The following is a 22,965-nucleotide window of genomic DNA, read 5'->3' on the forward strand; positions in this document are numbered from 1 at the left end:
GCAGATTTAGGCACTGTTGCTTTCACTTGCTGACACCTCTGAACCTCATCAAGAGGGACAGAGGATGGAAATGAGCAGCAGAAACTTATGGGATAAAGCCATCTTGAAAATATTATGTTAAATACCTTCTTTTACTATATTTTTGCACTGCCTCCTCACTGTGTTGCTTCAGCTATCTCCTATATTTTGCATGGCTTTATCCCAGAAGTCTGTTTAGGTGGATAAAACCAAATATGAATGACAACTTCATTTTTTTTTCTAATAAATCATAAAAAAACAAGCAGGCAAGGGTGAAAGAAAGGCAGTTTCCTTACCTTCACTTTCCCTTTGACAAAACTAACAATATCCTCTTTATTGTCAAACACAGATAAAGTATGGAGCAAGTTTTGTTCCAGCCATTCCCAGTGCTGGTTTATCTCCTCTGCAGTGGCACCTAGAAAAAACAAAAAGTAGTGTATTGAAACTCATCCTGCAATATGGAAGTGAAACTAAGAAAAATAATCAAATGCACTATTTTATAAATTCAACCTCAAAATTCTTGGTAGCAAACAGGTCAAGAAGGTTCCATTCACAGTACTGTAGTTAGAAAAAAAAAACACCTCATTGTTTTAGTGCCTTTAGATTTATCTTCTCAAATGCTTTCAGCCAACAGACGCTGCAAGAAAAGTCAAGGAAGAAAAAACAGCAAAACTTCATTCTCAGTTGGTAGACTGCAGTTTACTTTGATATGATACTCCTAAAGTGGCCAATAGAAACCTTTGATTTATATCCTGTCCCCCTGATCTTCCTTTCTCCCTCTCTTGGTATTCACACGCATACACACTCCACACACACACATACCCTGTGAGAGATGGACACAATCTGCATCTTATTTTTAAAAACTCTCTATAGTAACTAAAATAATTAATTAAAATACACCAGTTTAGTTCACCAACACCTAAAAGAGCACATTTCTACAGCTATTTATTCAAGGGTTTTGCTAGTGTTTCAAATCTAGTGCATTCACACTAACTCCAGAAACAGTATTTTTGGTCACAATTACTTGCTTTGAATCTTTCTGCTCAAAACTGAATTGTTACTACGTGCACGATGACAGAAAGGTCAGCGGAAGATGAGCAACACACAAGGCAATCAGGGGAAAAATCAGGCCTCTCCAGATCTTACTGGTCAGTGATGAAACATTATAGGAAAAAACTACTGGCAGCAAAAGTTGCTTTCCTTTGTGCTTTGCTAGAAGAAGAAAGAAGTAGCTGAAAGTAAGAGACATATAAATCATAGATTAACATTATCATAAAACCAATCTCAAACAGAAGATCAAATATCTGAATATTTGATTTGTGTGTACACTAGAGATGCACCTTTGTTATGTTGCCTCACAACAAAAAATGATAAATTTAGCTAAGAATTTTCCACTTTCCTCTGCTTCATTTTCCAAGTGGGATGCCAACTGGCAAGGAGACTTTACAAGCTTTAACTTCCTAGACAGGAAGGTCTTGGGATGGAACTTCATAAATATCATTAATCACATTTAAATTAAGAAAAAAAAAAATCACTGTAGAAAAGATACTTAAATGCCTTTTAGGTAAACAAAATGAATCACATCAATGGTTAACAACAGCAGAAATACAGTCATTTCATATTGAAATGTTTTCGAGTCCTATGATTTGACCCAAGCATTGCCAGTCTCTTCCTTATTCCTCTTCCTGTGCCAATCCTCTGCACAGCATTTTATTCCACATCTCACCCACTTTCTTCATGTGCCTGTGCCAAATGAGTACTTAGTCTAACTAACAGCCTCACTCCTTCTATGGTCTTCTTTAAACTCCTCACCAATCTCTTTGCTCTCCTCTCTCCCACAAGTTACTTCACTTGACTGGGACTTGGGTTTCTGTTTTGTCCACAAGCCTTCTGCAAGGAAAATTTTAAGTGGCTCTGCACTAGGTTAGCTGTTTGGTTTTTTTTCTTCTCCTGGTATAACATGATCAACCATGTGGATTAAAACATCTCTGCGATTAGAGCCATGCTGGACCCAGTCCAGACTTCCTAGCAGCCCTCCAAAATTTGCAGAAGTCTGTACCACAGATCTGACCCTTACACATGTATCATCATTAAAGCCTACAGCTCCTGGAACAAAGGACAGTCAAACACAGCAAAAAAAAATATTTTAGTTAACTACCTAATGACATGATGGTTATTGGATCTTTCTGGTGTAATGTAGTTACACCAGTGTGATGGTTTGGGTGTTCCCTGCCCCCCCCCCACACACACTTTAGAAATCACCCAGACTAGACTCAGCCGGCTCTGGAAATTGAATGAAGCTTATATTTACAGCTTAGCACAATATACAAGCAGATATTTACAGTATATACAGTTATAGACAGAAATATACAAGGTAAAAGGTAATACAGAAACACAACTCCCCTCCCAGAAACCTGAGTCCCCAGGAGGGCCTCCCAACCGCCCTTCCACCTTCTCCCACCCCTCTCTACCTTACCCCAGACATTGCCTTGTGCCCGAGGAAGATTGGACGGTTGGCCAGGGGGGGTTAGGAAGCAGGTGGATTAATCAGAGAGATGGCAGGTTAGGTTAGAGAAATGCAGCTCACTTCCCAGACAGAGAGCGTCTCTCTTATCTGTATTTACACTCTAGTTCTTATACATCTCAGCAAGCCTATGAGTGAAGCAAACATCACCATTGTTTCTCTTTCACAGCCTGTAATCTAATTCTTCTCACCAAAACACTCTAGCTTCAAACTAGCACACCCAGAAAAATGGAGCTGGTCCTTATCCTTGCTACACAGCAGGGACCTTAATTTGACTCACTGCTCCTCCCAAAACTAGTAACAAAACTCTTAACATTATGTTTGCGTGAAGCACCTCATTCAGACAGGGCAGAGCCAAGTGAGCAGCAAAAGCTGCTTCTGCACAAGGAAACTCCTCTGGCTTTCTCAGAAGAGGGTCAACTGATGCTGTTTTTCTGACTCTACTGCCATCACCAGCTTTCCCCTGTCAGGGTTTCACAGCAGTGATATTATTCAGAAACAGCTCCTGCTATGGTGGCTCTTCATTTCTGCAAAGATCTGCCAACTGCGTGTGTCCTGCCCACACAGCACGACAGAGCAGAGCAACTTTCTGCTGTGTTACTACAAATCTCATTTTCTCAGGGCCGAGCACCCATTCAGAAGAGCCAAAGAGAATTTTAGAAAACATTAATCAAATATGTTTATCTCAGCAACATCTTTAACCATTCCAACCAGCAAGATTTTGTAGTTCCTTTAACATAAAAGAAAACCAACAAAATCTGTGGACAGTAAGAGTAAGGATCAGACCCAGAAATTAATATTACATATATTCAAATGATCAAAAGCCTACAACAGCAACACTTAGCTGATTTTTCCAGTAAAAGCTACCTGGCTTTGTCAGAGGACTGTAACAGCATGAAGCTCTTTAATTCCTCCATGAGATGGCATTATTTAAATATAAAAAGGAGGGGTGTGGGGTTATAAAGCACAGAGCAACTGCAAAACAAAGAAAATCCAGCCACAACAAGAATAGCACAAATAGACTTTATGCAAGTTTTTCCACACACACCTGGCACAGGGAAAAATTTCCAGTACTAACAGGGAACACGCAGAGGAATCTCTGCTGAACCAAGGAAGAGATCACAGTATCAGAGTATCAGAGTATCAGAGTATCAGAGTATCAGTATCAGAGTATCAGAGTATCACCAAGGTTGGAAGAGACCTCAGAGATCATCAAGTCCAACCCTTTACCACAGTGCCCAAGGCTAGACCATGGCACCAAGTGCCACATCCAACCTTGCCTTGAACTGCCCCAGGGACGACGACTCCACCACCTCCCCAGGCAGCCCATTCCAGTGCCTAATGACTCTCTCAGTGAAGAACTTTCTCCTCACCTCGAGCCGAAATTTCCCCTGGCGCAGCCTGAGGCTGTGTCCTCTTGTTCTGGAGCTGGCCACCTGAGAGAAGAGAGCAACCTCCTCCTGGCCACAACCACCCCTCAGGTAGTTGTAGACAGCAATAAGGTCACCCCTGAGCCTCCTCTTCTCCAGGCTAAACAACCCCAGCTCCCTAAGCCTCTCCTCGTAGGGCTTGTGCTCAAGGCCTCTCACCAGCCTCGTCGCCCTTCTCTGGACATGCTCAAGCATCTCAGTGTCCTTCCTAAACTGGGGGGCCCAGAACTGAACGCAGTACTCGAGGTGTGGTCTGACCAGTGCAGAGTACAGGGGCAGAATGACCTCCCTGCTCCTGCTGACCACACCACTCCTGATACAAGCCAGGATGCCACTGGCTCTCTTGGCCACCTGGGCACACTGCTGGCTCATGTTCAGGCGGGTATCAATCAGTACCCCCAGATCCCTCTCTGTCTGGCTGCTCTCCAGCCACTCCGACCCCAGCCTGTATCTCTGCATGGGGTTGTTGTGGCCAAAGTGCAGCACCCTGCACTTTGAGCTATTGAACCCCATCCCATTGGCCTCTGCCCATCTGTGCAGGCGGTCAAGGTCCCGCTGCAGAGCCCTTCTGCCCTCCAGCTCAGTCACATCTGCCCCCAGCTTAGTGTCATCTGCAAACTTGCTGATGACTGACTCGATGCCCTCATCCAGATCATCTATGAAGATGTTAAAGAGGATGGGGCCCAGCACTGATCCCTGAGGGACACCACTAGTGACTGGCCGCCAGCTGGATGCGGCACCATTCACCACCACTCTCTGGGTCCGGCCCTCCAGCCAGTTCCTAACCCAGCACAGAGTGTTACCATCCAAGCCACGGGTTGACAGCTTAGCCAGCAGTTTGCTGTGGGGGACAGTGTCAAAGGCCTTGCTGAAGTCCAGATAGACCACATCCACAGGCCTCCCCACATCCACCAAGCGGGTCACCTGATCATAGAAGGAGATCAGGTTAGAAAGGCAGGATCTGCCCTTCCTAAACCCATGCTGGCTGGACCTGAGATCTTTGCCATCCCTCAGGTGCGCAGTTATTGGCCCCAAGAGAACCTGCTCCGTCAGTTTCCCTGGCACTGAGGTCAGGCTGACGGGTCTGTAGTTCCCAGGTTCCTCCATCCGACCCTTTTTGTGGATGGGGACCACGTTGGCCATTTTCCAGTCTCCTGGAACCTCTCCGGTGAGCCAGGACTGCTGGAAAATGATGGAGAGTGGCTTGGCCAGCTCAGCTGCCAGCTCTCTCAGCTTGTATAGAGGAAGGGGCAAATACAGCAACTGCCCTTCCATTTAAAACACTGTTGTGCTAAACACCATCAACAACATGGTAGCACTTATACCAGCTAACTATTTCATGGCTTGATCCTGATAAGACAAGGAAGAATGGAATGGAAATTGGAGATAACATAGGATAATTTTCAGTTGGAAGGGACCTACAACAATCATCCAATCCAATTGTCTGACTACTTCAGGGCTGACCAAACATTCAAGCATGTTATTAAGGGCATTGCACAATGCATCTTAAAACACTGACCAGCTTGGAATATCAGTCCCCTCTCCAGGAAGCTTATTCCAGGGATTGACCACCCATCATTAAATAAATGCTTCCTAACACCCAGTCAAAACCTCCACTGGAGTAGCGCTGAGCCATTCCCAAAGGAAAATCTGCTGTAATTCCAATGCTAAGATTTTAGACTGGAGCAGAAGGGATGAGAACAACTCTGCAGACTGGTCAAGCAAGAAGAGTGAACGGAGCAAACATGTTCAGATGACCTTTACTGTGTCCTGGCTAGGCTGCTGCAATTTGTATCAATATCACTTTCCTGAAGACAAGCTCACTGCAAAGAGACTAGAGCACAACAGACCAGGCAATTATATATCCCTCCCTGACAACTTTATCTCCTAAATCATGTAGCATCTTCCAAACGTTCCAGTTATATTTCATTACAACCAAGTGTGGTAAGGCATTTTATTGTAAGCAAGCAAAAAACAGAAGCAAAAGCCCAGATTAAGTAGCTTCTTGCTGTATGGAACTACTACCACTGTAGAATAAGACATTTGCATTAACAGAACCACACTACTTGGCAAGAAACACAAAATTAATGCAAAACACTCTCAGCTAAACAAGCTTTCTACAGAAACTTAATGTTCCAAGTCAACACTTTTTCACAATTCCTATCAGGGATCTGAACCAGAGGTTAATTTGGTCGTTAAATAAGCTCTAGGCAATAGTTTTACACACACACTACTAGCTGGGGTTACCTTGAGCTTCTTGGACATGCAGACACTGACCATGCTCAGAATCGGTTTGTTTATTTTTGTCTATGACTCACCAATAGCTATGGCCAAGTAAACTTCTGATCCATTCAATAACTCACCACATGCAATGGCAGAGTAAACCTGAGAGCCTGGAACTTGGAGTAAAATTCTAAATGGAGCAACACGTGCATTAGAGTCTAGCACAGCGTCCAGGGCACCAACCAAGCGACCTGCAAAGAAAAAAGGGGGGGAAAGAGAATTAACATCAACGTTCACTTCCATAGCCTTCAAGCCTTTTCACATCTGAAGCTATAAAATCAGAACACAGAACATAACGATAACAATTCTTCTCCTATTTCATGCTGTGATTTAGAGAAGCTCAAAATGCAAAAAGCAAACTAGATTAGAAGATCAAAAGCATACTGAGATCTTTGCATGTCCAGTTTTGCCTCATATATATGTATAGAACCACAGAATTGAAGTGGGAAGACCTGAGGGCACCTTAAGAATTTACTGTTCCAGCCCTGCTCTGAAGCTGGATAAATACACCTATGCTATAAGAGTTGTCTGCCTAACCAGTTCTTCAAAACCTCCCACAACCAAGACGCAACAATTTCCCCAGCTAGCCTCTTCCACTATTTTCATTGAGCATTCTTACGGGAAAGAAAACCACCCCAAACAAACGAGTTAACCACCGCAATCTTAAACTTTCTTGCTGGAAATTAATCCTGCTTCTCAGAACATGGGGAGTAATTTGCCACAGGCATTTTTGATGCTAATGCTTGACATAAACAAGAAGTATCTTCATGATTGCCCACCTCTTAATGATTTCTCATTTTCTAAAGAAACTCCAATTACCCCCTCTCTTCCTTTTCTTGAGCTTAAACAGGAATCTCTCCACCTTAAGTGTGGCATTCCAAACTGAACATGATGCTCACTACTACTCTCAAATATAAGAAGAGTAGAAAAATACTTCTTCTGTCTTGCATACATGCCACTAAGTCCAAGAAAGCTTGCAGCAGTATCACGCTGTAAACTGGCACTTGGTGTAAAAAGAGGCAAATTTATTGTGGAGATCCAGAGCAATTACTGTCCCCACAAAAGATTTCCAAGTTTGGAGCCTGAAGCTGCTCACCTATCTTGCTATCCACCCCCTCATCAGCCAGAACCAGGCTACACATGAAAAAATGATCCGAATGCCAGTTCAGAGCTGATTTATAGCACCTACAAATAGCAATTCAGCAGTAGCTTTGTATTCGGTTGCCCTAAACTGCATGTCCTACAGAGACATAACTGCCTTCAGAGAAAAATGGCAGACAGCAAGGAATGGCTTTTCCACATTTGCTTATGTCACTAGAATATCTAGGAAGTTTTCCACAATTCTACATTTTCTCTTTGCACACTTGATGTTTCCAACTTGCTGTATTTTTTTGTTCCTTTGCCATTAACCCAACACAAAAGGAACTATTCTCAACCTCCAAAAGGTATTGCCAGCTCTTGGCACCACACACACTCTTTATAATTGCATTCTCCAGTCCATCACCTAAGTGATTAATGGAAGCAATAAAATGAGACTTACAAAGTCCTCATCTCACATGAGATGCAAGCTGGATGTGGTATGTTTTAAAACTGTGGGATGAGCTACTCTGCAGCACTGACTGACTCCTTAGCTAAATACATGTCCAGATATTATACTCATCCCTTTAAAATGGAGACCTGGATTTGGAGAGGGACAATGCATATGAGAAAATGCTAAATGCTTTCTGCTAAGTGCAAGAAAAATATACAAAACCTCATACAATTATAAAAGGTAGCAAAATTTCTGTGCTCACAGAAAACACTGCTTTGGCTTCGGTGTGCTGTGTTCAAAACAATTGGATTAAAGCCAGTAAGACAGCACCAAGTGATGCAGAACAAAAATAGGGTTTAAATTTCAAATTCCCAAAGACTTAAGACATTACAAGGAAGAAAATTAAGAAATGTTAAGAAGTGCTATGCATGTTTTCCCCTGATGAGAGATCTAAGAGAAAGAATTCTTTTTCATTTCACTAAAGTCATGGAAAGGAGTCAACTACCAGTAAGTGCTGCCAAAATCCCAAGAGAACACTTAACGAACATTTAATTTGTGAAATGTTTTTTCTGTGTTGTTGGGTTTTTTTTAAGAAATCACAAAAAAGTGCACAAAAGCACAGAAGTAACTGCAAAACTTTGGTTTTACTCCTTAGCCTGTGCAGAATTAATTCCTTTTTCTGTTCCTGAATAACTGACCAAAAAACCAATTCCTCTTCTCGCTGTGTACTTCTGCTTACAATTTCCATTTTGCTTACCAGCTATTAAAAAGTTTCCTCCTTCAACCGTGCAAAGGAAAAAAATAATCACCTCCTTTGGCTGAACTACCCATCGCTAAAATATTAACAAGGGACAAAAAGGAAGAGCCAGAACTAGGAAATCAAAGAGAAGACAAAGAGTGTTGTCATCAAGCTATCTGCCAGAATACAGTCTAAGTGGCCTGTCCTCCACTTCCAAGGGCTTCGCAAGAACACAAAAACCTCATGCCTAAATCACCCTAAGCCAGTGCTGTGGTTGACAGAGGGTGCTGTCATGTCCCCCCTGTGCCAGAAAGATCTGTAGTGGGGTTGCTCTCAGAGAAGCATAAGGACAACAAAGGGAAATGAAAGCAGGTACTGCTGAAGTCGAGTAAGTACCAACTGTGGGTCCAATGTCTGTGTTTGGGTCTCGCCCCAACCCCCAGCAAGGCTATCCATCATTGCTGCAAGAAAAGCAGCAGTCCCCTCCGTCCACCTCGTTAGTCTTCTACTGCCAAACATGGAGCAGTATCCTTGTTTGTCAGGCTCCCACGGCTGTGGTTTAGCACCGGTACTTCTGCTGTGGTTCGGCCACACAGGGAAGCTGATGCTTAAGTGATGAAAAAAAAAGGAGAAACTGACAGAGGCAGAGGAGAAGATGAAAAGGGAATTACTAAGAGTGCACTTGCAGAAGCATGAAAAGGATTCCACACTAATAGACACATCCAGGACTAATTTGATAATTTAATTGAAACAGAAGGAGCATGAAAATGACTGAAACTAGAGGAAAAATGTTTCCACTGTGGGCTGCCTCATACTCATTTAGTGTAACTTTCAAATCATAACACTTACCTTTATACTTCTCACTGAAGCATCAAAACCAAACAATGTTTAAATCCCTGAACTGAAAAACGCACCCAAAGAAGAAACTTCACACAGCACACTGATTTTCAAACACGCTTTGGAAAACACCTAGCTTGTCAGCAAGTACCTTTCTAACAACTTGTTTTCTAACAGTCTGTCCTAAGAGCTTGTTTCATGGAAGGGTCTCTTATAAAATAAAGTCTGACTATAAAATAAAAGGTTCTCTGTCTCTCAGGTGTATATAAACTATGTAAAGAGTCTCTGGCAAACATGCCGATGATACATTAGAATGGTTTCAATTAGGATGCAGCAGATCTCTTCCACATCACAGGCAACACTAAGACTGACCAGTTATACTGCAGGACAGACAGAAACTAAAAGGAAACAGAAGCAGAGAGGGAAAAGACAGGAACTGCTACACTGGTTTTCTTCTCAACATTCCCACCTTTTTTTTTTAGCTCTATATGGGACAAGTTCATTGGGAGGAACTTGACATTCAGAGTACCTCTTTCCCTTTTACTAACCACTTGACCAACTTCTCATTTGCTTTTTGACTTCCCAAGACACAGAAGTAGTTTAGAGAAAGTAATTCACTATACAGTAACTGCACTAAGGAAAGCTCCAGACGTAGGTTTGAGAAGCCTTCTGCTAAGGACTGCAGGCTCCTCAAAGCCTGCAAGTTTCTTCATGCTGAAAGAATATTCTCAGACTAAAACTCATATTCAAGTTTCAGGTGTAACATTTACTTCTGACAAATATGGATGAGGAGACAGAAGTGGATAAATACACATCTTCTAAAACTATACACTTCTCCTCAGCAAATCTGACCACTTCATCTGTAAGCTGGATTTCAGGCACAAGGAACATTTACCTATTTTTTTTCAGCTATAAAACAAATCTGGAAATTTCACTACAAATACCACATGTTACTTGGAATATTTTATTTCATTGAAAAAAAAAATCTACTTCTGTGCATATTTTATTGCTTCGATATTGGAAACTGGAATACCTCCAAGTAAAACAAGACTGTTGTACGTCGAATTGCAAATCATTTTTTATCAAATGTATATGCGTATCATGGATACAATACCACAAATAGGTAGAAAAATTAGCAAGGAATCATGTCATATTTTGCATGAGGTAGGGAGAAGTATCCCCTTTACAGAGGTTAGTCTGTCAAGCAAATGTGATGTAAATAGGGCATTATGTGCAATTAATTTGTGAAGTGTTTCTTCACAGGAAAATAAATAAATAAATAACATTTTATAATGACCAGGCTCTCAAATGAACTATCACAAGTTGTGGTGGGTTGGGAGCCTCCCCCCTCCCCAAATTAAAATTTACTAGACCAGCTCAGACAGCTTGGAAAGCTATATTTACAGCAAAGCTATATTTACAGCAAAGCTATATTTACTAGCACATTGGCATCCTGGCCTGCATCAGGAACAGTGTGGCCAGTAGGACAAGGGAGGTTATTCTTCCCCTGTACTCAGCACTGGTCAGACCACACCTTGAGTACTGTGTCCAGTTCTGGGCCCCTCAATTCAAGAAGGATGTTGAGGTGTTGGAACATGTCCAGAGAAGGGCAACGAAGCTGGTGAGGGGCCTGGAGCACAAATCCTATGAGGAGAGGTTGAGGGAGCTGGGCCTGTTTAGCCTGGAGAAGAGGAGGCTCAGGGGTGATCTTATTACTGTCTACAACTACCTGAAGGGGCATTGTAGCCAGGTGGGGGGTGGCCTCTTCTCCCAGGTAACCAGCAATAGAACAAGGGGACACAGTCTCAAGTTGTGCCAGGGGAGGTATAGGCTGGATATTAGGAAGAAGTTCTTCACAGAGAGAGTGATTGGCATTGGAATGGGCTGCCCAGGGAGGTGGTGGAGGCACTGTCCCTGGGGGTCTTCAAGAAAAGACTGGATGAGGCACTTAGTGCCATGGTCTAGTTGACTGGATGGGGCAGGGTGATGGTTTGGACTGGATGATCTTGGAGGTCTCTTCCAACCTGGTTGATTCTATGATTCTATGATTCTATGATATACAAAATACATTTACATGTATTTACAATTATATGCAATTTAGAAATAATACAGAAATCCAATCTTCCCCACCCCAGACAAAGAAAAGCCTAGACAGGACCAGTGCTACCCTCTCTCCTTCTCCACATAAAAAACAACCAGCAAAAGTCATCTGTCTCCTGGTTAGTGTAGGAGTTAGAAAGAGAAGCAAAGAGAGACAGTACCCAAGTCAAGAAAGAATTGTTTATATACTACCTTTTTACACTTCTTACAAACCAATGAATGGTATAAACTTTATCATTATTATTCTTTTACAACCAACGGTCTAATTTCTCTTATTAGAATATTCCAACAAGCCTTAAACCACTACACAAGTGCATCATCATCACTCTTCGTCTTTAAAGACATGGTTCTGCAGCAAGTAGGGAGTGTATCCCCTTTACAATCTGTAAGAAAATGGGATGTAAACAAGGCATCATGTGCAATGAACTTGCTGAATGTTTCTTCATAGAAGCAAAAAAAAAAAAGGATATTTTATAATGACCAGGCTCTCAAATGAACTATCACATCTGCATCACTCTTTATCTTTTAAAGACATGGTTCCTTTCACACAGTGAGAAAGATAAAAGGTCCTATTACAAGTTACCCATGTTCATAGCTAATGTAGAAGTTGAACATGTTTACAGTAAGTTAATCTATGACCAATTTCTACTAAACATACTGTATCTTTCAAACTAAAGAATGCAGGCTTCTTTCCCAGATGGGTGTTAATTATCCATGTGGTATTTCAAAAATTCCTTTAAGCTTCTGAGACATTGGACAAAGAATGCTTAAAGCCGAATTCAAATTAAAAATTAGAACTAAAAAACTCTGTTAAAACTCTCTATTTTCCTCTTTTAAGACAACGCAGAAGAGATAGTCTAATGCACTAACAACTAACAACTGTCTCAACAGCATGTGAATTAAGACACCTTCCACATAAAGTAAGATGCTTTCTGCTTACTTCCACCATATTTTAAAGGCCTTAAAGGGGATTTTTTCAGAACTACTCAAATGCCTTCCCATAAAAGGGGTGGTCATTTCACCAGCTAAGCCACGCTGCAAGGCAGACAGACTTGGAATCATCATTTAGGAGTCTGGGACAAATACATTAATAAAATCCTCAAAAGATAAAACAAGAAAGCAAAAGGCTAAAGCTGTTATTGCCCTTTTAGGGGGGAAAATACATATATTTAAATGTAAGGATAAGAGATAAGGAAGCCTGCAGCACCACAATAATGAGCAATGTTACTCTTGTAGCTTTACTTTGTTTTCACATAAGACATCTGGTGACCACAGCCAAGATCTTTTATTTAACACAATCTCATAAATTCATTACAAGCATGAAGCAAAGTTAGATACACTTCAAAGAAGCAATAATGTGCAGTATTTGCAATTAGATTGTAAGAAATTATTTTTACATAAATCCTTCTAAAACCTGGGGAGAAGCAGGCCAGATGCCATGCAAGGAGATACTTCTTCCCATCCATGTGCCACAGTCCTTACACTCAAAATCTCTCAAATCAGTCCCTATGCTCTCTTTTCCCTAGACCAAATAAAGGGGTCATAGAGAAGATAATCCAGTCTGTTTCCAGCATCCTGGGGAACAACTTTAGCCACTGCACAAGTAAACCAACTACCGCAGAAGTCTGAATCAGAGAGAAGACTGTCCTTTTGCTTCTCTTTGGTTTACTCAGAAAAAAAAAAAAATCCAACAAATTTGAGAATTCCATTGCACCAGCTCAGCTGGACAGGTGTGCAGCAAGGCCTGCCTCAAGAATATACACCATGTTGAGCCCTTTTGAGAAAACATGCGTACAACCACCATGGTATCTGGACCCAAAGCCCAGATGCACAGCTATTCCAAAGTCTCTCAGCACAGGCATCTGGGCATTTCCAAAGGCAGCATCCAAAAGCGGTGGCATCCCATGGTCTCCAGAGACTGCAGTGACTGCTCTGCAGGGCCATAGAGAAGAGCAGTTGGTGGCTACACTCACTCGTATTACAACAACATCCTATTTTAAACACTCAAACTTTTTTTTTTCCAGACACACTACATTATTTTTGTAAGACAAAACCAACAAATTGAGGGATTTATAATTACAGCCACAGTCCAGCATTCTGCCACGCTCTCACTGCAGTACAAAGCCATGAAGCATATAAACCATGCTTCTGGATGCATCCTCCAGAGTTCACTGCTGCTTTCCCTTGCTGCCCCCTGTTTCTGCTCCTCAATCAGAAAGCTGGCAGATGAAAGAAAAACAATTCCAGAAAGAAAAAGCAGCAGTCTCACAAAATCAATAGTTTACCCAAAAGGTCTTCCTGGGGAATGGAAAGAGCTAAGAGTACAGGTTGCTTCCCAGAGGATGCAGTTTCACAAGGAGAGTTTAAAAGCTGCAAGAGGTGCTCTAAGCTATTCAGGTATGTGAACTGGGAGAAAAGAGCAAACCAAACAATTCAGAATATCATGAAAATAAATTTGAGTATCTAGAAATTGAACTAGCAGTCTCAACAAAACATAATTAATCTCTGCTCTTTCAGGCAGAGCAGCACTCCATATCCTGAATCATAAATAAGCTCCCTCCTATAGTTTCCTCCATCTCCACATTATGTGCAAACAATTAGAGCCTCACAGTAGCCACGGCAGGCAGCAATTAGCTGCACTAAGAGGAGGCTAGCAAACAGGCTGAACCACCAGCCCACCATCAGGCAGCAGAACGCAGGGCCACGTGGATGTCTCGGCTCCCCAGCCACACACTAACCCTGTGCTTCAGCTGGAGCAGAAAGGTGGTTTGCTAAGAGCAGGATAGGGAGTTATGAAGTTGGCTTCCACCTGGCCTCACAGCACAGCAGCCCTTACTGGTGGTCCCAACCCCATGGCTGGCCCAAGGCAAGATTCACAGCTAAGATACACTGAGAACCACTGTTGTCTTTATCCTCATCTCTTACAGCCCAGCCCGAGAGTACTACTCATTCCAAAGGGATCAGGTATTATAGCTTAGGGTGGTGGCTTTTGAGACACAGTAAAATAGGATACAGCCCAGGACAGCAGACATAAAGTTACTAGTGGCCAGTAGTGAACCCCAGCATAAATGTTTGGGGACAGTTCTAGGCCTTTCATACCATCCTGATTTATTACTCTAAACATCAAAAATCCAGATGATTAACATATTGTTTCACTCAGATGTCCCTAAAATCCACATTTTTGCTGGATAAGAACACTGTCAGTTACACAAGGCCACTAACAGCAGCAGCTCAGAGCCTGGGCTTTGTATCAGCCACACCATCTCTGCTGAATTCTGTAAAATTGCATAAACAGGTTTTGATACAACCCATGAGAGAATAATCATCAGGTTTCTTCCATCAAAAAAGAAAGTTACAGAACTTTTTTGGGCAAGTACCTACCAAATAGGATTAAGGAGGGCTGTGGGAAGACTGTTTCCTTTGCAATGATAAGTGCTCACCACATTTGAAGATAAGCAAAGACAACATTAGATTTCTGCATAAAGACCTAGTGCTCCAAGCATTTATCCACCCAGGGAAATACCAGCATTGAAATCCTTATGTTGCTTCCAACATGAGCTTTGCCAGATCAAACACTGACACCAGGTAAATTGGTTTCTGTTGGTGGTGTCTTTTTTTTTTTCAATCTGGCATGTAGAAACAAACTGAAACAAACTGTTTAATCATTATTCCTCAGTCACAGCACTCCAAGGAGGCTGAATATGAAAAAGGAGGAGACAACAGGCATTTCGGTGTGGAGATTGGTGTCCCATAGCTGCCATGGCCCCTGTATCTCTGGGCGTGATGCTGAGATCTTGCTCTGGTATTGGACCACCAGTGAGGAGCAAATGACCACACCGTGAGCCAAACTGTGCACCCATCGTCCCATGACGGTGGAAATGTGCACTGCAGTCCTGGGGCACTGGATATTTCTCCTCACCCTGCTTCCCCATGGGCCATTTCCCCAGGCCGGCATGCTAAAGGGTTCTTGCAGCTGCTTATCTCAGCCTTCTGCCACCAGGCCAGGCCAGGCCAAGTCTATTTTTATAGCACTGAAGGCCACAGAACCAAATGCTTCAGTTCTCATGTTACAAGTGAAAATAACTTGAAACTGGTTTCCACCTGAAAACAGATGAGAAGATGGAACACAAACTGCTGCTGTCCTGTAAATTACCTAGGCACTACTTCGGGCAAAGTGAAAAAAAGTCTCCTTTTAGGTGGATGATGTAAATAACACTGAAGAGCCCCACCTAGCTCTACTTAAACTCTGGCACCCACAGACATGCTCTATTATTTTATAAGAATTCTCCCTAACTTTTGTATTTTTTTCCCTATGAGGGTGGTGAGACACTGCAACATGTTCCCTGGAAGTGCTCATGTCTAGGCTAGACAAGGTCTTTCAGTAACCTGACCTAGTGACAAGATATCCCTGCTTATGACAGGACCAGATGATCTTTGAAGGTCTCTTCCAAACCAAACCATTCTGCGATTTCCCTGCCTTTTTCTGTGCCATTTAGCCTCCACAGCTTAGAAACATGCATTCTCCTTAAAAATGTTAACAGTAAAATACAGAAGGGAAAAAAACCTGCCGATCTGAATTCCAGTTGTGGGCAAGGCTAGATAACATTTTGACAAGAGTCCAAGCTTTCAGTAAAGTATTTGTATTTCCCCCCTCCTTGTGCAAGGCTTCAGAGAGAGCACTTCCTTAAGAAAACAAAATCATGAATACAGACAGTAAGCATACCAAGACCTTTTATGAACACCACTATTGTGGTGTCTTCCCCTCCTCAACCTGCCGCATTTCAAAGAAAAGCTTTTTTTGTTTGGTCTTTTGATATTTTTAGTTAGAACTCAGATTGAGTCTTTTGTCTACCAGCAACTCATTCTAGGATCTTGGATATACTTTAAAATGAAAAGGCAAGCTGTTTTGAAGACTATGTTTCAACAGGTATTTTAATATTCTATTCATGTTACCTTTCACCCCTCCAAAAGGTTAAAATAAAAAACAACCGAACACTTATACTTTGCATTCCCTACTAAAAATCCAAGTCTTTACCATATTTTGAAGCTCTTCTGCTACAGTGTAATGTACAGAGGCAATCAAGACGGATTCTCCATCTGAGCTACAAGAGCTCTCAACCTCTGTGGTCCCCTCGCTGCCCTTCTCTGAAATAGACTCTCTTATGAAATTATTTACCCAGACCTTGAGAGATGGACTGGGCTACCAAAGCTGATGTATTTACGATGACTACAGCACTGTTTAAAGTGGAACGTATGGAAGAGCAGCACAAGATCTCTTGCTGTTCCATTTCCAGAGAAAGGACATATGCCAATGGGATCCTGGGGTGTATTAGGACGAGTGTGTCCAGCAGATCAAGGGAGGTTCTCCTCCCCCTCTACTCTGGCCTGGTGAGACCTCATCTTGAATACTGTGTTCAGTTTTGGGCTCCCCAGTTTGAGAGGGACAGGGATCTGCTGGAGAGGGTCCAGTGGAGGGCTACAAGGATGATTAGGGGACTGAAGGGCATGGCTTATGAGGAGAGGCTGAGAGACCTGAGGCTTTTTAGTCTGGAGAAAAGAAGACTTAGAGGAACATTCGATAAATGTTTATAAGTATCTGAGGGCTGGCCAGGAGCGGGGGGGACAGGCTCTGCTTACTTGCTCCCTGTGATAGGACAAAGAGCAATGGGTGTAAGTTGCAGCAAAAGAGGTTCTGCCTCAATGCCAGGGGGAACTTCTTTACTGTAAGGCTCACAGAGCACTGGAACAGGCTCCCCAGAGAGGTTGTGGAGTCTCCTTCAATGGAGACTTTCAAGGCCTGTCTGATGTGTTCCTCTGTGATCTGTGTTAGATGGTGCTGTCCATGCTTCAGCAGGGGGGTTGGACTCGATGATCTCCTTGGGTCCCTTCCAACCCGTAATATCGTGTGACTTATCAATACCTATTTTTCTGTATGTATTAAAAATTAAAATCCAGGCAAGGGGAAAATAAGAGAGCTCTTATCATGTAACTAGTCAGATCTCCATCCATAGCTGAGAGGTGCTTTACGGATCAATTTGAAAGCTATCACCACCCAAGAATTTTATTTGGAAGAAAAAATAAAATGCTCACATGGTGATTTACTGCAACTGCTGGCATATAGCTCAAGTAGCTGTATTTATCACACCTACCACATTTGCTTTTCTTAAAGGAATAATAAGGTTCAGATTAATATACAAAAATGCTTTATTTTGCCAGTGTACTATCTTACATTTAAGGATGTGAATTCTAAAGTTTTATATGAGCTGAAGGAGAAATTAATTTCTTTTCAGAATGTTCATCCTATATAAATTAAAGGATAAAAGACTACATCCAGCTTGGAAAGTGCACTGAACTGAAAAATGGAAGCTGGAAAAGCAGAAGGAAAACACCATACCTAAATTGAAAGCACGGGTAAAACAGGAACAAAACATTCTATTACTGCTCTATTTCAAGTAACAAAGTTAAAGACCTGTGTCACAAAAAATAAAGACAAAAAGTTGCTTGAAACAAGAGTTCATTTTAAAGCTTTATTTAACCTTACCTATAAAAGGAAAGACTCAGAAGTATTTAAAGGAATTCTAAGTGGGGTTTTACATACTAAAAGTATACAATGCTAAGTACATCATAAACAGCTACTTGGGAAGAGTGAAAAAGTACCCTCAGTCCACTGCTCATGATGAAATTGTTTCCAACACGTCCCAAAACAAGAAGTTTTGATGTCAAAACCCACAAAAGTAATCTAATCAAACAGGAAAGTGAACGAAGCTTTCAGCAACCTCTAATAAAAACGAAAGGACTGAACCATTTCGTACTATTCTATCATAAGAGATCTGACAGTACTTTTGAATACTGACACCATCTCAGACTTATTATTTGTTTATAATCTCAGAACCAAAGATATCAGCAAGTACCAAATACAACCACCTTTGACCTATGAATCATGGCTATACCACAAGACTTCTTGTAGGGATAGCGAAATAGGTCTCCAATTAGGCACAAAAAACCCAAAATCAACAGAAATTTTCAAGCTAACATAATTCTTAAAAATCTGTAAATTTAAACTAGTTTTAAAATTAGTTATTAGTTTAAAAATGATAATTCCGTTTCTATGAAGTATTTCTAAGACACTATCCACTTCCTTCCTAAAGCTCTGATCCAACACAGCTCTCAAGTAGAGACCCAGGAAAGGTGGCAAGTTAAGCATTTACTTGAAAAGCCTAGCCCTCAGGAAGACAGAAACCAGAATGACACTGCTCAGGTAATAAAGAGTTAAACGCAGCCTTCATCAGTTCTCTGTACTGCCGATTACGAGCCCATCGTGCATTTGGTAACCGCCCTAGGATGCAAATTAAAGAACAGTAGTAAATAGAGTCTCTCTCTTACAAACATCTGCTCCGAGTCACAGTCATCAAAGGAAGAAACGTAGATATGAAAGAAAAGCGCTTTTGTGCAAGAGATCTTCTCTAGCCCATCCTTCAGGAATTAGATCCACACAAAATACACCCTCCAGCTGTACTAACTTACTCTTTCATAACGGATAGAATGACCTGATAAGGAAAAAGAAGTGTCCTAGGAAAAAAAGACATGCAAATATGAGACTAGGGCCATAAAAGAGATGTTCTCACATAGGTTCAGTGCAAATTCCATATTGCAGTTAACATGCACATGGGCAGCTCAGTTATCCACTCTTCCACTCTGTTCAAAATAAATCATGTCATGGGTGGTCTACTGCCCCATCTACAGCCTCCTGGGGGTTTGGTTCTGCCAATCCCACACAGGTCTAACACAGTCTGAACATGTACAACCTCCTTCTTGTTACTAGAGTTGCTATGAGATCCTCTTTTACCATGGCACCTGCTTTCATGTACAGGATCTTCCCATCTCTGAAACTTCTACCTTTCCATTAAACTTAACTGTGATTGGCCACAGCTTTTGATACTGAAGGGAAAAGAAAACAGATATGCATATGGTTCTCAGTTAAGCTTTGCTTCCCCAGTAACACAAACAAAATCTTCTAACTATAGCTCTGTATTTTCACTGATAAGAACAGATACTATACTTGATCTCAGCCAAAAGGCCAAGAAGCGATTATTTCGGTAGACCATACTCTGAAATATGGTTTAGCTGCCCTAGTATCTGTCAGTTTGGAACAGGCAAGTACTAATAAAGCATCTCTATAGCCACGTAAGGCAAGAAATCAGAAGGTAAGCTCTGCACTGAGAGCAAGCAGCTACCAGCAAAGCCCAACTGCTTCTCAGTTCAGGTTTCCATTTCACTTGTCTCAAGTTAAAAGCATGAAAAAAAATTAAGATAGCCATCTAATTCACCAACACTTGCTTTTTTGATTATAGGACTCTAATTTCCAAGCCCTTTAAAACATAAACATTTCCAAACAGTTTAATAGACTGTTAGAATTCAGTGTTCCCTAGGAAAATGTCTGAGACAGGAGTGGCTTTCCTTTGCCAGCCAAAAGCGATTTATGCAAGCCCGTGCACCATAGATTCAGCAAAACGGTTCACCTGAAACTTAGGAAGAAAAGCAGTTTGTTTGGGTTAAGTCTGCACATTTCTGCCGTGGAAAAGCTCAGGCACAAGGAGTTAACATTGGTGGATCTAAACCTCATGATTGTCCTGGACCTAAGTCAAGCAGCTGTAAACAGCTATTTTTAACTCTGAAAATTAATCCACATCGTTCTTACAGTCACAAAAGAGTGGCCTACGATTTCCACACAGGGGGCAGGGAAAAATATGAGGGTAAATCTTTAAGTAGCTGGCAAAATTTCCATTAACCTTACCAGGGCTAGCACTTCACCAACACACTGAAAACACAGGATCTACCAAACCACAAGTAAGTTTTGTGCTCTTTATGACTCCACAGCTATGACAAGCTCTATTTATTTAATTTTTTTAAGAAATAAGGTAGAAAACAATATCATCAAGTGTCATGGGTCCGTGGTTCAGGAGCAAAAGGTTTTAATAAATGTCAAATGTGGCAATGTTGCTTCTTAAATTGCACAGAAAATAGTGACTTTGAAAATACCTGAGCATCCTTTCCAACATATGCCACTGTTAAAAATCCTGATTTTTAAAACACACAAATCAGTCTTATTTGCTTTTAAGTAAGACAATGCAAGTTCTGCTGTTTGTTTTCCAGAGTATTTGTTTGAATTCAACTGCTGATGTCTCTGAACCATAAGTTTGGCCCAAACTCTTCACTCAGTTGCTCCACAACGTCAGTGCAGTCTAGCACTGGAATTATTCACAGATCTACGCTGTTGTGAGGGTAGAGTGTGGTCCTTCTTCATATCTATCCTTCACTATACATGCACCTGGAGTATCACACAGAAAGAACGTACCTTATCTACAGCCACATCAGCCGTAGTACCATTAATGTACAAATACGTCAAAATTCACTTTTCCACAACGATGAATTGCCAACCCCTCCCGCTATGTACCAGGCAGAACTCAGTATCCTACACGTATTCATACGACTCCCGTTATATAAAGTAAGAGTCAGCTCCAGCACGGGTCGTGGCCGCTCTTGTCAGAAGGATGACCAGCGGACATGGCTCAGCTGGGGTGCTTACCAGCAGCCCCCCGGCACCCCTCCACACTTCTCACCTCCCAGCCCAGTGGCCTCCCCCTGGTCCCCATTCACGATCCCGCAGGATGTAACCGGCCCAGCGCGGGCAGGGACCGCTTGCGGCAGGCTCCCTCCAGCCAACTCCACCGACCGCGGGCACCGGCGCGGCTGCTCCGCACCGCGGCTTCTCCGCACCGCGGCTTACGGGCTCCGAGCTTGCCCTGAGTCACATTTAGGAAAGCCAGTGGCAGGGCAGAGGGGGAAAACAAAAATAAAACTGGGTCCTACGGTGCTCAAGGCTACAGAAGCCCGAAGCTACTCCTGAGGCAGCTCGGGGAGTACGGGGCCGCCCGCACGGCCCGGCTGGCAGCAGCCCCCGCACCGCCGGCTGCGGGGAAGCCGCGATGGCCCGGGCCAGCAGCGCCCCGCGCCGCCGTCCTCTCCGCATCGGGAGCCGCCGAGCCATGCCGAGCCGAGCCATGCCGGCCCGGCTAGGGGCCCCGCCGCCGGCCGAACAAAGAGGCCGCTCCCGCCTCCCGCAGCCCGCCCCACCGCCGGATCTCCCCCGGCGCGACCAAGTTCCCGCGGGGCAGAAGCGGAGAGTACTCGCCGCCCGGCCCGGCCGGGTCCGACCCGACCCCCCGCCGAGGCCCTCCCGCCATCAGGTACCCGTGAAGCGCCCGTCGCCGTCTCCGTGGCCCCGACGCCGCTGCAGAATGAAGTAGCCGCTGCTCTTCTGCGTGACCCACAGCTTGAGGGCGTTTTTCAGCAGTACCTCCTCCGGCTTCAGCCACATCTTCCCCGGCTCTGAGTGTCTCCTTCTCTCTGTTTCCCCCCCTCCCGCCCACCGATCCCGGGCGCCTGACCCGTGCCGTGGAGTACTGTACCGCACCCCGAGCGCCCCGGTCACATCGCCACCCGCGGGCTGCGCGGCGCGGCGCCGGCGCCGGCTCCGGCTCCAGCTCCAGCTCCCTCCGCGCGGGCCCGGCCGCCGAGGAGGAGCCGAAGGCGGAGCCTGAGTGCGAGCCTCCCCTCCAACCGAGTCGGGGGCTTTGTGCAGTGGAGGCTGCCGCCTTTCGATCCGCTCGTTCCCGTCATCGGAGTCGCTTTGACGGGAAGGGCTCTGGCCGGAGGGAAAGGAAGGGGGGGGGGGGGGGTGTCTGATTCTCCGTCTCAGGGGTCTCACGCGTCACGACCCCCACACCCAGTACATCGGGGTTCCCGCAGCGCCCCGAGGCCTTGGTGTGTCCCTGCCACCGGCCCGGGCCGGACGGCAGCCGCCTCGTTACGGCGGGTAGCGCCTGTATGGAGTGCCCAGGTGCCCCCAGGCTGTGCAAGCACTCACTGGTGCACAGCCACACTCGTGGGACTGCGATCCTACTCCCCACCGCGGGAAGGAAAAGGCTGGGGGCGCCTCGGCTTTCCGTGTTTGTTTTTTATTCCAGACCACAGCCTAAAGCCTGAGCCCACAGCTACCCGCTTTGATGTTTAAATGTCAGTGCTTGAAACTTCATGTCTCAACTTTAGGGTGAAAGCCTTACTTTTACAGGCCAGTTTCTTTTTCATTAAGAAATAAAGGCATTGCTTTGTGTTCTGGAGTGAACCAGTACGAGTAGTTACTGCTGCAGCACCTCAAGCTGCTCATCCTCTGACACTGCATTAACTTTCGTTAACTCAGATTGCCATTAAAACATGACCAGTGCACTTTCAGTCACATCCTGCTTCTGATTAACAGCAAATAGTAATTTCCTTCTAACTACTGCGGTAGCAGGCTGCTAAACTTCACACACTCTTCACTGGGATTAAAGAAGTCAGCCACTGTGGGTTAAATCACATACTTTTTAATTTAGGCAGAGATGCTTCTAAGTACACAATTCTGATTGGGGAGAAAGACCTCAGCTTCAGTGTAGGAAGCTCCACC

The 22,965-nt window shown here is 43.6% G+C and overlaps 1 protein-coding gene and 1 pseudogene across 2 annotated transcripts in view; both read right to left on the reverse strand.

Annotated features, from left to right (window-relative positions):
- TBC1D8 (TBC1 domain family member 8) overlaps positions 1 to 21,900 on the reverse strand; it is a 54,833-nt gene extending 32,933 nt beyond the window's left edge. The window contains exons 1-3 of one of the 2 annotated variants that reach the window (XM_064143593.1): positions 21,714 to 21,900; positions 6,291 to 6,446; positions 315 to 433 (exon numbers count right to left, since the gene is read on the reverse strand). In XM_064143593.1, coding sequence (XP_063999663.1) covers positions 315 to 433; positions 6,291 to 6,446; positions 21,714 to 21,840 — 402 coding nt within the window. In that variant the 5' untranslated portion in view covers positions 21,841 to 21,900. The remainder of the gene's footprint in view (positions 1 to 314; positions 434 to 6,290; positions 6,447 to 21,713) is intronic. The other variant, XM_064143594.1, reaches the window with a different exon arrangement.
- Positions 19,377 to 19,551, reverse strand: LOC135175744 (U2 spliceosomal RNA; annotated as a pseudogene).
- Positions 21,901 to 22,965: the final 1,065 nt, after the last annotated feature.

This window comes from Pogoniulus pusillus, chromosome 5 (genome assembly GCF_015220805.1).
Source record: "Pogoniulus pusillus isolate bPogPus1 chromosome 5, bPogPus1.pri, whole genome shotgun sequence".
In the NCBI taxonomy this organism is placed as follows: Eukaryota; Metazoa; Chordata; class Aves; order Piciformes; family Lybiidae; genus Pogoniulus; species Pogoniulus pusillus.